Source organism: Zingiber officinale, chromosome 5A (genome assembly GCF_018446385.1).
Source record: "Zingiber officinale cultivar Zhangliang chromosome 5A, Zo_v1.1, whole genome shotgun sequence".
In the NCBI taxonomy this organism is placed as follows: Eukaryota; Viridiplantae; Streptophyta; class Magnoliopsida; order Zingiberales; family Zingiberaceae; genus Zingiber; species Zingiber officinale.
Genome location: NC_055994.1, coordinates 141,988,241 through 142,004,402, shown reverse-complemented (window position 1 = coordinate 142,004,402; position 16,162 = coordinate 141,988,241). Strand labels below are relative to the sequence as shown.

General features: G+C 34.2%; 1 protein-coding gene across 1 annotated transcript; it reads right to left on the bottom strand.

Annotated features, from left to right (window-relative positions):
• Positions 1 to 1,309: 1,309 nt before the first annotated feature.
• On the bottom strand, positions 1,310 to 15,865 carry LOC121982165 (DNA-directed RNA polymerases IV and V subunit 2-like). Its single transcript, XM_042535107.1, has 8 exons — positions 15,554 to 15,865; positions 15,080 to 15,448; positions 12,290 to 12,496; positions 9,808 to 10,688; positions 8,322 to 8,613; positions 4,210 to 5,154; positions 3,154 to 3,425; positions 1,310 to 2,085 (listed from the first exon to the last, which is right to left on the bottom strand). Exons 2-8 carry the CDS (start codon positions 15,443 to 15,445, stop codon positions 1,584 to 1,586), a joined length of 3,465 nt encoding a protein of 1,154 aa, XP_042391041.1. The 5' UTR covers positions 15,446 to 15,448; positions 15,554 to 15,865; the 3' UTR covers positions 1,310 to 1,583.
• Positions 15,866 to 16,162: the final 297 nt, after the last annotated feature.

Below are 16,162 nucleotides of genomic sequence, written 5' to 3'. Positions count from 1 at the left end.
TTAGATAACAATTAAACTTAACTTTGAATTCCTTTGTCATTATCAAAACTAATGTTCGATCGTCGGATGCTTCCCGCACCAACACAAGTTGTCTGACTGATGTTACAAACAATGGGGTTCACAAAAAGACCCCTCGGGTTGATGTCATCCGAGCCCTGAATTCTCACCCCCTTTGTTCCGAATCAATCAAAAGATTTCACTTTCTTTATGAAACTAAAATCCATACGTCGTATTCCATTCAAGTTTTTCTAACACTCTCAGTGGATAAATCAAGGATGTTTATTCAGTTTTAATTGAGCGGACTTCCTAAAATAGGGGTATGAAATAATCCAAGTCTAGCGGACTTCCTAAAATAGGGGTATGAAATAATCCAAGTCTAGCGGACTTCCTAAAACAGGGATATAAAATAATCCGAAATATTATTTGTACATATCGAAAATTGAATTAGGCCTCTCTAATGATAACTCTGCTCGAGTACCAATTCAGTTAAATCTAGATGAAATTGATTATCGTCGATTAACTAATTCAATGTTAATGAACAACTAATATAATATTCTTAGATCCCTAGTCCCATTAGGGTAGTGTGATAATTAAAACATGATGTGTTACCATATGAGAAAACTTTAAATAATTATGTTATGAGTTGATTCCTTGTCAAGACTATTTCATATTTAAATTATCAATGGCTAATTAGTCCTAAATTATAATCTAGATTACATCTGTCACATTTTTAATGATAATTATCTTTAGATTGTGTCATTACTCTTAATCCTTCGATTTTGATATAGTTGTCATACCCATTTATATTTTTTTTTAATAATAATTGTGACGTATGTTCTAATACTTACATGTCCCTATGATATAGTCGAGTTGATCATGATAAATTTGTAAAAAAAATTAAGGATTGATCCCCCACGAAGTGACAAAAATACTTTTCCATATGATAACGTACTCAATTTTTTAATTTACCTCTTTGCATATGCGACCAATCTTGTGGAGCGCCCAAGATGATGACCTTTTGCATAATTCTTAACCCATTTATTTACATCCAGTCGAAGCATTTTTTTTACAACAATCGCCTACCAATTGTGTTGTAAAATGATAACATATTTAATGCATAAAAAATTCTAACATTTTTTACCTTTAACTTCTCATATACTAAATTGAATTTTATATATATATATATATTATAGAGAGCGCATTAAAATGCACTTTACCCTCACATTTATATATATATATATATATATATATATATATATATATATATATATATATATATATATATGTGCAGAGAGAATCTGCGCCAGGATTTTCAAGAAAAAAAACACTAAAATAACAAAGTACAATGTATCAGCCCGAGGAATATTTACAATACAGCAAAATGAGATCAGTGGCAACACCCAGTACTTAATGTCATTCTATTTCTAGACATAGATTTGTCATTCTAGACATAATGGATCATGAAACCTAACGAAGTGAAAAAAAAAAAAAAAACCTACATATTAGTTAGGTTTAGCCACATGAGATCTGGGTTACACAAATGCACATGATAAGACAAAGCCAGATCTAGAAGCAAAGCTTCATCAACATAACTCCGTCTCGAACTTGAGACAAATTCCCATACTAAAAAGCTCCATGTACAGAAGCTTGGCACCGTAAGGCACGTTGATTCGGACAATGTTCTCTCCGGATTGGCAAAAATTGCAATATGGACCACGGATCTTTTTGCCTCCCGGCACAGGCCGCAAGATAACATTGGCAGCACGGTGACATTTCTGGCAGATATGCATCTGAGAGAAGTCACTGAGCATAAACAGCCGCTCATGAAGGTTGGCAGCTGCTCCATGGGCAAGCAAACAATCGCGCTCCATCTCTCCAAACTTTACTCCACCAAACCTCTTGCGGTCTGCTACAGGTTGCCTTGTCAGTGGGTGAACTGGTCCAGTATTCCTGAACTTTACCTTATCTTCAGCCATATGGATTAATCGCTGATAGAAAGTAGGACCCATGAAGATCATAGAGCTCATCATTTCACCAGTCCGACCATTTAGAACCCTTTCGGAACCCCATCTAGAGAAGCCAGACCTGAAATTTATCAGGGTGCCAAATTAAAGTTGGTTAGAATGAGGAATTTCTTTGCCATTAATAGAACAAACAATTTTATCGTTGGCAAGCAAAACTTTTAACTATATATACAATCATCCTCAACCTTAATATATGGTTGGAACCATCACTAATTTCTGGGCATATTTAGAGAAAAAAGAAAAACTGTATTGCTTCTCACATCAACAGAGACATGATGAGATGAAAGATATCAAACCCGTGATGGGCAGTTCAACTATTGAAAGTTCTACAAAATTTTATGAACTATATAGTACTCAGAAAGATTAACAACCTATTGGTGTTTTGCCACAATACATGGTAGAGAGAAAAAACAAAATATACCATCCGCTATATAGGAGGTCAACTATTGCAAGCCAAACTCAGGTATTTGCTTCTTTCCAACCAAAGTCATAATAAAGAACTAGAATCATCTTAATGCACTTTGGCATAAGCCTAAAATAAAATAACAATTTGTTTTATGCAGTCGTTTGATTCCAAAATGATGTCAGAAATCAGAAAAGTCAACTAATGGTGATAAATTGAACATATTGTAATTATCACTCTTTTGGAATCCAATGTCACCTAAAGGAATACACTCAATCAGTTATAAAACTGAAGTAAACCCAATCAATCAGCCTAATCGAAATAAGATGACAGATGGACTTGCGATTCAAGTAAATCCAACAACATATTAAGTATGAAGTATTTAAGAATAGTTTCTTTGAATCTAAAGGGTCAAATAAGTCAGTCTACAACGCCTAGTATTTCATATCATCAAAACGTGACTATTTTTTTTCCCTCATCAAACTAAACCAATTTTACTTAATTAGTATTATTTACCAAATACATGTTATGTGCAAGTCAAGATAGTGAATTGGAAAGGCGTAATATTCACTAAAAGACAACTAAGATGGTCTCCACATGTTGACTGTCAACAGGCTTCAGCTGAGATACATTAAATGAATCACCAAAAGATATTCTTCCAGAGCAGTGTTAAACTTGGTAAAATACACAGAGCGAGATCCTTAACTTCTTGAATGTGTTACCAACCTGTGCAACTGATCTGCAATGTCATCAACTGAAGCAGTTGAGAATGGTGTAGCATATCTTGTAGAATCTCTACATGCAATTCCTTTTCCCAATGCAGCTTCAAGAAGCTGACCAGGAGTCTGCCGAGTTGGAAAAGCATGAGGGTTTATGACAATGTCTGGAACTATGCCTTCACATGTGAAAGGAAAATTCTCTTGTGTTTCCAGGAAACCAACGACACCTTTCTGACCATGCATGCTAGAAAATTTGTCCCCTAAACAAGGTGATCGAACCTGCATACAAGAGAAAGCTGAATAAAGATCTTAAAGACAATCAATCCCCTACACAGGAAACCAAATGGAAAAGGTATCAATCAAACAGAAAAAGTCTAAGAGAGACTAAAGTTGGATATCATTAACTGTAAGTAACTACAACTTGCCACAAAGCTGAAATATGTTGGATGAAAAAAATGGGTGCAGCCTCCTCTTAAACTAAAAATGTTAAGTTTCATCTCATCAAGATTAACTTTTGTGGAGTTTGCTATTGACTGCTCACTATTCAAATCCATAATTAACGTGTGGTTTGTAAACTATCTCAGAAGGTTTCATTTACAATCTACACAATGATCATATAAATATATGAATGTCTCTTTCTACATCAAGTTTTCAACTCGACAAACTAATATCCTACTAATTATTTAAGATAGTTGATCCACATTTCTAGAATGTCAGAGAAAGCAATTGTTTGAGAAACACAGAAAAAGAATTTGTAAGTGCCATATTTTTTTATTTTTATCTAGCACTTGAAGGTAAGATTCTCAAGGGGTGAGGACATAAAATATTTAATGATAAATTCAGATGATACTAGATAAGATAGTATTAGCAAAAAAAAGAAAACAACAATCAATTCCAAAGTGAATAAACATAAAGCTAAAACAATACTATCTACAAATTGCTATTCATATTCAGAGATATTTTCACGAGATAGATCAATTTCCATGTAACTCTTTGGAAGGCCTTGCCATTTTATGGTTGATGTTAAAAACAGAAACATACGATGAGGAACTCAATAACAAACCTGTCTCAAAGTAACAACTGCAAAGTTCTTTCCTTCATCATTTGCAGCAAGCACTACTTTTTGGACCATCCCTTTTTCGGTGTGTTTTAGCTTGATACTATGATCTTCTCCTGACTCTGACACCTTACCAATCACAATGTCACCACTTTGTAGGCTCGCACCAACATAGGGAAAACCATCATCATCTAGACTATCAACACGCCCTTTTTTACTATCAATTTTACCAAAATCTACTTTCTCCTTCAGCTTTAGACGTTTAGAAAGAACCTTATTTTCAACCTCAGCTTTGTAACTCCTGAAGTGTTCGGTACGGAACATTCCACGGTCGAGAGAAGACTTATTCATGACCAATGAATCCTCTTGATTGAACCCTTGGTGAACATTGACTGCGACAATAGCATTTTGACCGTTGTAATATTCCGGTCTAGCAATGGTGTCTTTTCTGCCAACGGAAGAACTAGTGCTAAAAAGGCACTCAGATACTACTGTTCTAAAAAGAGGTTTCTGAGGATAATACAGTTGGTGAGAAAGAGTGTCAACTCTAATACTTGGATTTACTGTGGAGAAGCCAATTGCCTGATGAGAGTGCTTCTCAGCCTGATACAAAACTCTTCTAGCAAAGTTGTGGTTAGCAAAAGGAGTAATACTGCAACTTAAGCCTAATAAGAAGGATGGATCAAGCTCACAATGGGAGTACTTCAGAGAACTCCCTTCATTAGCTGCAAAAAAAGACTTGATTCCCCATGCAGTTTGGCAATCTTCCTCTTCCTCAACGCCGATGAGTTCTATGATTTCCTGCTCCATGAGATATGAAAACGAACAGGCTCCTCCTTTCAGTTCCCTAATTTTCTTCAAGTTTTTTACAATCAAAAGAGGTCTTAGAATTCTCCCAGCATCAGTAAATATACGGACTTCCTTTTGGTGTTTGTCTATTTTTATTTCAACCTGTGCAAAAGGAAGCATATCATGGGCAACATCCAAAAAAATGTAATGGTCAAGTAAAGGAATCATATCTACAAAAACAAGATAAACACACAAGAAAAATAAGCTAAATTAGATCGAGGAGGAAAAAATGAAGAGAAAGAAAGGAATTTAAATTAAACATCTTAAAAACAAATAAATAAAAATAAATAAATAAACAAAAGGAAGCCCCCAAGGCCATGGCTTCTTCAACGACCTCGTGGCATCCTCCGCGATGTCGCAAGGCCACGGCTAGCCCTGCGAACTTGCGAGGTTGTGCCAATGCCAATCTGCAAAGCGGAATAGAAAATTCCACTCGTGCCAATCAGTATGATATTTTATACCATAGTTAAAACTCCAAACGAATTAACTAATGTGTTTCCTATAAAAATAGTATTACATTAAGGATCAACTCTAAGTCTGTACCTTTTTACACTAGTTATGTATAAACTCACTAGACATATCTAAGACACGTTATTATGGTGCATATAACATTGTATTTCAGTTGAAGAGATATATGAAAGAATAAATGCTAAACTCAAATCTTAGAGTGAAACACCAGAAATGAAAGCTTTTAAGTTTAGTAAAAATAGAATATATGAAATTTAAGTTTAGCAGTATTAGACGTAGCAAGGTAATTGTTAAACTAGGAGATGATGGGTTACCTATAGCAGAAAGCTTTAAATATTTAGAATCGTTTTTACAAAAGGGTAGAGGGGTTGATAAAGATGTTTTATACAGAATATAATTGGATAAATGAAGGAGAGAGTTAGCTGTCCTTTATGATCATAAGGCACCTCTAAAGTTTAAAGGGAAGCATTATAAATTCGTGATTAGACTTACTATGTTATATGGAACTAAATGTTGAGCTATGAAGTGAATACACGAGCAAAAGATAATGGCAATGATGAGGATGTTAAGGTAGATATGCGAATATATAAGGATGGATAGGATAAGAAATGAGAATATTAAAAAGTTGAGATTGCAAGGGAAAACTCCGCGAGATGCGTTTAAGATGATACGGACATATACTTAAGCATCCAATAAATGCCCCATTGAATGTGAGATTATGACAAACACACACACTAATTGAAGAAGAGTGAAACCAAAAAAGACTTGTAAGTACAGGATCTAGTACTATGCTACTTTATTTAATATAGATGAGGATACAGTAGGGAATCAAGCCCAATAGCGTAGAAGGATTTATATAATCGACCCCACTTAGTGGGATAAAGGTTTAGCGGTTGTTGATGATGTTCTAATCCATATGATGCATAGTATCCATAGATAGATCCCTTATATTTACATTTAGGTTCTTAATACTACCCTTCAAGTTAGCTCAAAAATATTATGAAAATCTAGCTTGCTATATATATATTTTGATTCTAAGACCTCTTAAGGACTTAGCAAAGTCATTGAAGATGACAACTGATATAACAATTTAATTGGATTGGACCTCTCTCTAACAAAATGCAATTGATCTCGATTTTTTGTCCCCTCATGAAACACTAGACTAGAAACATATGCATGGCAATTTAATTGTCATATTACACCTTTGTTAGATATTTAGGGGTATGTCCCAATCAATTATTTAGCTATTTGATTGAAAATAAGTCCATGTATGGCTAAGAATAAAGCCCTATCCTCTACCTCTGCACTCAATTTAACTATCACACTATGCATCTTACTCTTTCAAGAATCCAAATTACCAATCAAACGGGCACAATCTCCGGTTTATCAGGTAGACATCAATGTACAACAGAATCTGAAGATGACCTCAATTTGATATAAGAACTTCCTGTGTAGTATTCTTCAGATACTGTAATTTGTAATTTTCAAAGTTATCTCTAAATAATCATGGCATAGAACCTCAAGAAATTGGTTAATTATGTCCACTACAAATAATATGCCAAAAATCTTAACTATGAGGTAGCTGCACCTATGGATGGCAATAGGTATCCTGTACTCAGTTATTCATACACAACTCAAACTCATCTAATGATGCAGTTTGAAGATTAAGAGTACCTGACCCTGTGAGTACGAGCAAATACATAAAATTAAATCAAGCCCAAATCTACCTCAACCTGAATAAATAATTAAGCATAATAAGGTATATGAATCCGACATAAACAAGTTAGGTACCCACAGATACCTAATTATTGTGTACACATTGTTGTGACTATCTATAATATTAAATAGTAAATACTAATCATAATTTTATCAAATAATATTAATAATGGAATATTATTAATAACTTTACAGTAATAACTGATATATTTTAATTCTATTATTTATTATACTACATTGTAGTTATTTATTGTTTCCTATTAATATATGCATTTATTATTATTAATGATCTAATACATATATCCATTTATAATATTGATCTATTATTATTTAATAGTTTAAAGTATGATTTCAACAAATAATGATTATCATATAATATTATTAACTTGATAATGATAATAATATGTAATTACTAATATTGTGATAATACATTATATATTACTAATCACGCTTATTAGGTCTAGCATTTATTATCTATAATATATGTTGTTGATTATGCATAATGTGCATCTTTATTATATTTAAAATAATTCATTATCAAATATATGAAACTATTGTTTATTTTTCTAACGAATTAGGTTTCACTAATCTGGAATGGCTAATATATAAGTTTTTCTTTACCATTTGACCCTGGTCACTATGCTGATTCTAATAATCATGGTTAAATTGCACGAACATAAATGAACAATGAAGCTAAAAAAGGGCAGCCCATTGCATGAAATTCCTGCCAATGTGGGTTCCAGAGAAGGGTTGAACCACATTGAATTTATTATACGCAATCTTATCTTACATTGTAAGAGGTTTCCTTGACTTGAATTTGTAACAACAAGGTCCACAACTTTATCTTTGCGCCAAGACTCCCTTCTAAATATTGAGGCTCTCTGCTAGGAATAAATAGTGTCCCAATTACACTAGGATTTGTTATCTTGTCGGGCAGGAACCACTTAACTACATAGCATATGTAAATGAAAAACAACTCAATTACCTCAATTTTGGAACACATAACTCTCCTTACAAACCATCATGCAATAGAAACATATTACCTCCTAAATATTTCACTAAAAACATACAAAATAATAACTGACCTGGGGATCAATTTGTTTGCCACGACGCATACATCTGAGTCTATCAGCAATTGAGCTCATGTCTGAACAAACTCCAACCCAGTCACCATTCAGAAATACTTTACCCATATTTCTCATTGACTCTAGAGATACTTCATCCAGTTTTTTCATTCCACATTCCATCAAGTTATCAACACTAGGTTGCAATACTTTAGAGCTAACAACAGCTGTGACAGCTAAATTTTTTACAAGCCCACAGTTCTCCCCATCTGGTGTTGATAAAAAACACAATTTCCCCCAGTACGATGGATTTCTGCAAGTAGCATGTGAAAGGATTAAGCTTCAGATAATTTCAAATCAAAGGGAAATAACTCATGTCCGGATAGAGATGAAGTTCATAGTATCAGGGCTAGACAGGAAATTAAATAGAAAGCATGATATTGCTCTGTAACTTATGTGAGCATCTCAACCCCCAAAAAAACAAATAAATGATATTGAAATAAGTGATGCACACAAGTAATTATCTGGAAACTGCTAAGAATATAGGTGTATACATTGTTTCTTTCATAAAAACTTTGAACTTTTGGGATTAGAAATGAGCTTATCAAAATTGACAGTGAAAAATTGCACATGCATCTAGAATAAGTTTCACCATTTTCTACAGCAAATTTTATTGCTACAATCCATACAAATGCAAATGACGGGGTACTTTCACACAACAAAATTGCAACACTGAAAACAGATTGGCATGTAATTATGCAGTATAATGTGTGTATGCGCACAAGCATCTAATAAATTGTTAGCACAGGCTTTTGTCTTTATCATCAAACAGGAGGGGCATGACAAACACCGTTCTAGCAAATCTAAGCAACAATTCATAACTACAGGTGAACAAAATCATCTAAAGCTAATTGGATGAAATGAATCACCAACTACTTCACATCCAAATATCTGATAATTTGTTTAGTAATCATGATCAAAATTAGTGATTCTTAGCAGAAACGTCCTGTAGTTTATAATGTATTTCCTGCTACAAAGAAAAAACCATGGTCAGTTTTGTCTTCAAAAGTACAAAATCCATTGCATGTACCTGAACATTGGGAAAATATCAAAATATTTATATTTCATATCAGCCAATTTCCTTTTCTTAAAGGTATGAACTGCATCGAGCATGTGAATACGAAGACAAGCTTTCCTTGCAAGATAACTTACAAAGAAATAATAAACAGACTGAGAATATATTATTATAGTTTTAAAAACTGTATATACTTGTCTTGCAGTGAACCATAGAAGCAAACTAGTAAAAGGAAATAGCTTTTGTTTGGCCATGTAATCTTGCATTTTAATTCCTGTAGTTTATAAAGCATCTACAACTAAGCCTTCATCCTGCTAAGTGAGGTCGACTATATGATCCTCCTAAGCCATTAGGCTCGATCCCCTACCATATCCTCTTTGATTACTGTAATTTGTACAAGAAAAAAGAAACAAACAAGAATAAAAGACTTACGGATATCTAGCATCACCAGCCTTCCCTGCATATAAAACCTGCTGACGTGTTTTTCTCATGTCAGAAATCATTTGAAGAGGATTGGTTCTTCTAAGGGTTGCCACTATGCCTGATGACCTCTCAGCCTTTTTGTATGGATGAGTCCATGCACCAGTTGTAAAAGCCCGATTAAGACCATTTGTAATTATAGATGCATCCCAATAACGCTCAATTAGTTGCAAACTATTATCTCCATTTAGATCTCTCTGCATAGTTTTAACCATTCGCCTCTCAGCATGTCTAACATGTGTCCTTAACTCCCTAGCCAGAAGTTCACCGGCTAAGTGCAACCTCTTGTTCCTAAAATCATCTTTGTTGTCACATTTTCTCTTACCAACAGAAGATAGTAAGAGACATTTAACCATATATCCTAAGAAAAGAGCTTTTGACCTATGCCCAGCAATATTTGGAAAGAGATACTTAGAAACATATTGATCAAAGGATTCAGTAGGAGGGAACTTTGCATTCTTAACCAGTGTATCTATGTGCTGGCAAGCCTTATCTATGCTACGGAAACCCTCAAATTGTTCTTCAGCATCCTTAATAGTTGCTAATATTATGTCAGTCATACCAGCCTCACATCCTTCAAGATCAATCATTTCAAAAACATCTTTATCTGATAATGCACCAAGAGCAAAAAACATAACCCAGATTGGCATTGTGGCAAAGAAGAAGTAGAAGCTAATATGTCTGCCTCCATTGAACCCTTCAACTTTGGGAGCTTCAATAAGTTTCACATATATTCTTTTTTGTTTGACTTCTGATAAATAAGAAACTGTTGGAGAAGGTTTATCTACCACCCAGAGTCTTGTCAAACATCTTTGTTCTTGTGCAATGAAAGTCTGCAAAAAGAAACATAAGTTAAAGAAATGTCAAGTTGTCTTAAGGACACAGCGAAATGTAGCAATTTACATTATACAAAATGCATGTCGTTGAGTCATCCTAAAGATTTAGATGTCACCTATAAAACTAGATAAGCTTGGGAAAAAGTTGACTGCAGATTGATCAGTCAAACTTGTAAGATCGTACAGATTCTTAAATTTAGCAGAAAATTATGAAGAAATTTGAAGTGAAGAATCATACAAATTGAGCTACCTAATCCTCCAAAGCATGTAAGCCTACTAACATAATTAAACCACCCAGAGATTGGGTTCTTGAGTTGTGGTGTCTGACACGAATTGTACATATGACATATTCTCAATGTACAAAGTCAGCATGAGCAAAACATCAATGTATAACTAGTGCTGACCAGTACAAGTATTGTGTGCAGTACAGTCCTCAAAATGTTAGATATAGGAAAGTGACTGGTAACAGCTAATAGCCATCTCTTTTGAATATTCTTCCTCATCTTTCAGTTCTAGTCAAACCCACCTATTCTCTGTTAAGCTCCTTGGATCCCCAAACTCTCTTAGACCTTGTCAATTGGACCTTTATACTTATTTCAACTTTTGTTATAATAAAAAAAGGACATAATTCCCAAAAATACAATTGGCATCTATTTGAGTGAAATTAGATGTTCAAATATGAAACAATGAACATATCAACCATGAAAAGTAATAAACGCAAGAATTTTTTCCTAAATCTCATCTTCATTTGTATAAAAGGTGAAATGAGAGTATAAACTTCAATATAAATGAAACTACTATTATATGGTATCATTTTATTGCTGATATAGGTTAATTGCACATATACTTAGATTATATATATAATGTAAACTATGTAACATTATCGAATATTAAATTAACAAAATTACTCCAGTTTATGTTTTAATATTAACTAAATATTAGGTAGAATTTTAGAATTCAATAAACAAACTATTTGATTATTAAAATTAGCATATTATTAATCGACCAAATAATCCATCACAATTTTCATCTCCATGAATACTAGTGCAATTTTGAAACCAAAAAAGTCTATTTCAAATTGTAGAAAAAGAGAAAATCATTTTCACTTCTCATGTTTTCTAATTCAAAATAAAACTGGAAAATATATTCAAACCAAACACATTAAGCACTTAAATTAATATTTGTTGACTTTGATAATTAAAATTTTTGAACAATTAGCATAGTGATACTTAATCTAATGCAAACCTTGGTAGAAAGTATTTAGCAAAACAAGAGACTTTTGGATTCAGGTTCAGTCATAACATTTCAAGCACAATAATGAAGCTAGAGTGGTACTAGTTAATAATAGTCGAATGTCAAATTGAGATGGACTACACTGGCTTCCATTCTATGTTCCATAGTATGGATAACATTTGATGAAGAGATACCAAGACATTATTCGAAAAAGAATAAATACAGCAATAATTTCTTTTCACCAACATTAAATGATTAAAGTTATTTCCTGTACCACATCGGAAGAAAACAGTATTGATATCAAAATTAGAATATAAAAAATAAAATAGCATGAATAATAACTAGTAACAAATTTTAAATATTACCTTCTCCATCCCTTTAATTAAAAAGTAACCACCAGAATCAAAGATGCAATCACTTTTGTCAAGAGTCTTCAGCCAGCAAAGGTTTGAATTGACCATGACAGGTAACCTTCCTATGGTGATTTCCCTTTTTGTGTCACCCAATACCCTTTTCTGAATATATAGGTCATTGCCAGACTTGGCTTTGTCATTTTTCTCTTGCACATATGTCTAAAAAAAATGCAATTGAAAATCCTAATTATTTTTTAAATTGAGAAAAACAATGCGAACAATATCAAGATTTTCAATTGAAAAAAAAAAAACACTTCATAAATCTACAGAAAATAAATTAAAATAGTTGTTTTTATGCAAATAACGAAGAGTTACAAAGACTAAGTGCACATTTATAAGACGTAAACCAATAAAAATTTGCAGCACAACCATGTTATCCAAAAGTCATCATTTTCTAGCAAATTAGAAAATCATTTTTGCCACTTAGTAGCCCTCTTGAAGCTAGTGACATTTACTATTGGATTGTGTTCTGTGGTCCAATTTCCCCAACCATTTCTTTCAATAACAGAATTCATTGACCCTTTTATGACCGGTAACTAACCTGATTTATTCTCTTAAATCATTTATGGAGGTTAGTCAGAGAAAATTATAGAGAGAATAATTACTAAACTACCTTAATAACAACTTCACTAGGTACATGAGAACATGCACTAGTTGCCTGACAACTAAGCCACAACATGCCTATTTATCCTTGCTGCCTGGAGAAAATGATGTGTGATAACTCATTTATTATGAAGAGATTAAGATACCATCTAATTTGGACCTCACAACCTACAACTAGCCTCTCTTCCTCCTCAGTGATATGTGATGTCCAGACACATGCTCATGGCTGTGCTGCTCACTCTCAGACAATGCTGCTATTTGAGTGGTGTTGCTCGCAGGCAAGCCAAAATAGTTCTTGTGTGCCACAAGCAACAATGTTCACCTTGATTGGCATCCATATTGTCAACTTCCACTTCTTCCAAACCCATGAATTGCAACTGGAGCACACAAAGGAGGAAGAAGAGCAGGAACTTTATTTCCAACAACAAAGTAAGAAGTTAAAAAGACAGATAAAACTGGTATTTTCTCTCTTTTCCTTCCTTCGAAGGAATATAAAGAAAATTCCCACTTTCTTTTCCACTTCTCAGCTAACTAGGTAAGCTAGCAACTTGGTTGATCTGATTGCAATACTGTCGACTGTGTCATAATTCATTTCCTTATTTTCAACATATATAGTCTAAAAAAACAAAGTTGGACTAGCTCTAAATCATCCAGCAACAAACTGTTCGGTACAAATACTGAAATGGTTTCTTCAACAAGAATAGGGCAAAAGGAGAAGCCTTTTCAGTGAGACATCAAAATGCAAAATAACTATTAGAAGGATGAACAAAATAATAGAAATGTTTTTCAAAGATGCAATTGCGAAGATGTCAATCAAAAAAGAGTTGGATGATTGATGAAATTTAGCTAATACATATAGTTCTATGTCATCTGGCACAGACTAAACATCCCATAACAGTCACTGAAAAACATGCAAAACTCTCCAAGACAAACAAAATGAATGAGGCAAATTTATCATGGTGTCAAGGACATCTCATTCCACCCTCCTCAGTCAAGGTGATAGACGTCCATGATGACTTGTGACTTCAATGAGACTAGGGCTTCTGCAATACCACGAGAGAATTGTCTACACGAGATGATGGCTTCCAAGTCACAAGACAATAGCTTCAGCAATGACAACTGTCCGTGAACACCACGAGGCTTCAAGTTGGTATGCAACTTCTCTACCACAGCTTCCTCCTCTCCTCTGCCTTAGGTTAGCACTCAGCATAGCCACCACCACAGCTGGCATATATTGTTCTGACTGAGGACCGAAACCCTAGCTTAGAACAGTCAAACTTTGGCTAATATATCTACTTGAAAATTGCCACATTGCAGCATACCATTTGGTAAACAGATACTGAAGAAAGGAAGCGTGAGTAAGTACTACTTCATGGATCTATAACTAATTATTTCCTGTTTTGAAAGTAAATCATGCAGTGTGAGATAACAATTGGCTTAAATCACCTAATGCTGAACTGGCACGGGATGGTGAATAGGTGTTTGTGCGTGCATCATGATGTTGGCATCGGACCAAGATTTGGAACCTTACATGTCATCTACCTCATCTTTCATAGTAAAATGAAAAATAAATCTAGCATACATCACAATAGCTGACAGCTCAATGTGAAAGAAAAATGTCTCAGTAAGTCGGTGACACATCAAATTTTCACAAAGAAACTATTAGTTCCAAATTAACATATTGATAAAGCACAAAAATCTCATAGCTACACAATAGATTAAATGGGATTCATCAAACTATATTTTCTTACTATATGAAGAACAAAAGAGTTACAGTAGCATGCTGAAAGGAGAAATGTCATTACTATGGGACCCTGAAGCATCAGGGAAGCAGCAAAAAATGTGATGGTGCATTATTAAACCATTAGTTTCTTATAAGTTATGATGTAGCATTTATTGACTCTTATCTTCTTAGAGTAAATGAAGATAATTTGAACTATCAATCAATGTTCTAGTAAAAATATCAGAATCGAATATGAAGGAAAGGATGTGATATAAGACATCCCAGCTTACAAAAACAAGATGAACAAAATCTCGATAAGAACTATTTGGTAGACTGTGAAGACTTCCGGTTGTGAAGAAGCTTGACAGTCAACAAAAATCCAGAGACCAGCCAACAAGAAAAGCAAACAGACTCGCCTGAACTCTGACTTCAACTTTTAGCTGAGAAGAATATGTCATGTTCTGAAGGCGAGCATGTTTCGGTAGTAATTTCAGTGAGGTATCGTGCACATCGTTACTTTCAGGCCAAAACTCAGGCTTCTCAAGCCTGACATTACCGAAACTGATAGCCGCATGTCTCCAGCCTTCAGATCCCTTCTTGGATGGGTCATAGCCTGGTTCTACGACAACGTCTCCGAGAGTGTCAAACAGATCTTGGAGGCCATGTTCGATAAAATCGTCGTAGGAATTGATCTGATGGCTAAGAAGACCCCACTCTTTGAAGAAGGCCCTTGCGGCGTCTTTGCAGAATTTTTCCATCCACAAATCACTCTCCTTTTCCATTTCCTGCGACGGTAAAAGTAAATGAGCTAGAATGATGCACCAAGCAGCAGATAGATAAAAAAGGGTAGCAATGCGGCAATTTATTTGTCTCATGGGAGACGGCAATACCTTAAAGAACGACTCCGGAGAAGCAGAAATCTCGAAAAGGGTGGAAAGAGGAACCCTAGTTAGCGTGAGGGAAGCTATGAACGAAGTATCGAGGGTTTATGATGGCCCGAGTTTCAGATATCAAAACTGTGGTCGATTAGGCTCAGATTGATCAACAAGGATCGAAAACGGCAATCAATCAGAAGCTGAAGAAAGCAGTCACATAATAGTTTCTCTCTCTTCTTCGGGGGTGCAGGCGAAGCAGCTCGCCGCCGGGAAGATGCCCTCAGAGTTGGTAATTGTCATATCGGTGCGCGATAGGGTTTAGTACGGAAGGGTTCAGAGAGTCCATATTAATTTCTTTATTATTATATTTAAATTTAATGATAATCATATTCATCCTTAATAATTTTATTATATTCTTCTGTTTCTTCTATTTTTTTATTATTATATTTATAGAATGTATGAGAGGAGAGAGATAAAAAAGATTGAGTGGATGGAGAGATATTAAAAATATATATTATTTTTATTTTTAGGATAGTGGTTTCATTCCCTAAATTTAGATAATCATTATTCATCAAATCTAAATTTAGGAAATTGATAGGATAGCTGATGCAAAGATTTTTTAGT

What these genes read in the sequence shown, in the direction of transcription:
- LOC121982165 (XM_042535107.1), bottom strand. Translation starts at nt 15,445, where the DNA reads ATGGAAAAGGAGAGTGATTTGTGGATGGAAAAATTCTGCAAAGACGCC. An exon ending in AAGTTGAAGTCAGAGTTCAG is followed by an intron (nt 12,497 to 15,079) that starts GCGAGTCTGTTT and finishes CATTTTTTTTAG; the next exon opens with ACATATGTGCAAGAGAAAAA. An exon ending in TAATTAAAGGGATGGAGAAG is followed by an intron (nt 10,689 to 12,289) that starts GTAATATTTAAA and finishes TTCTTTTTGCAG; the next exon opens with ACTTTCATTGCACAAGAACA.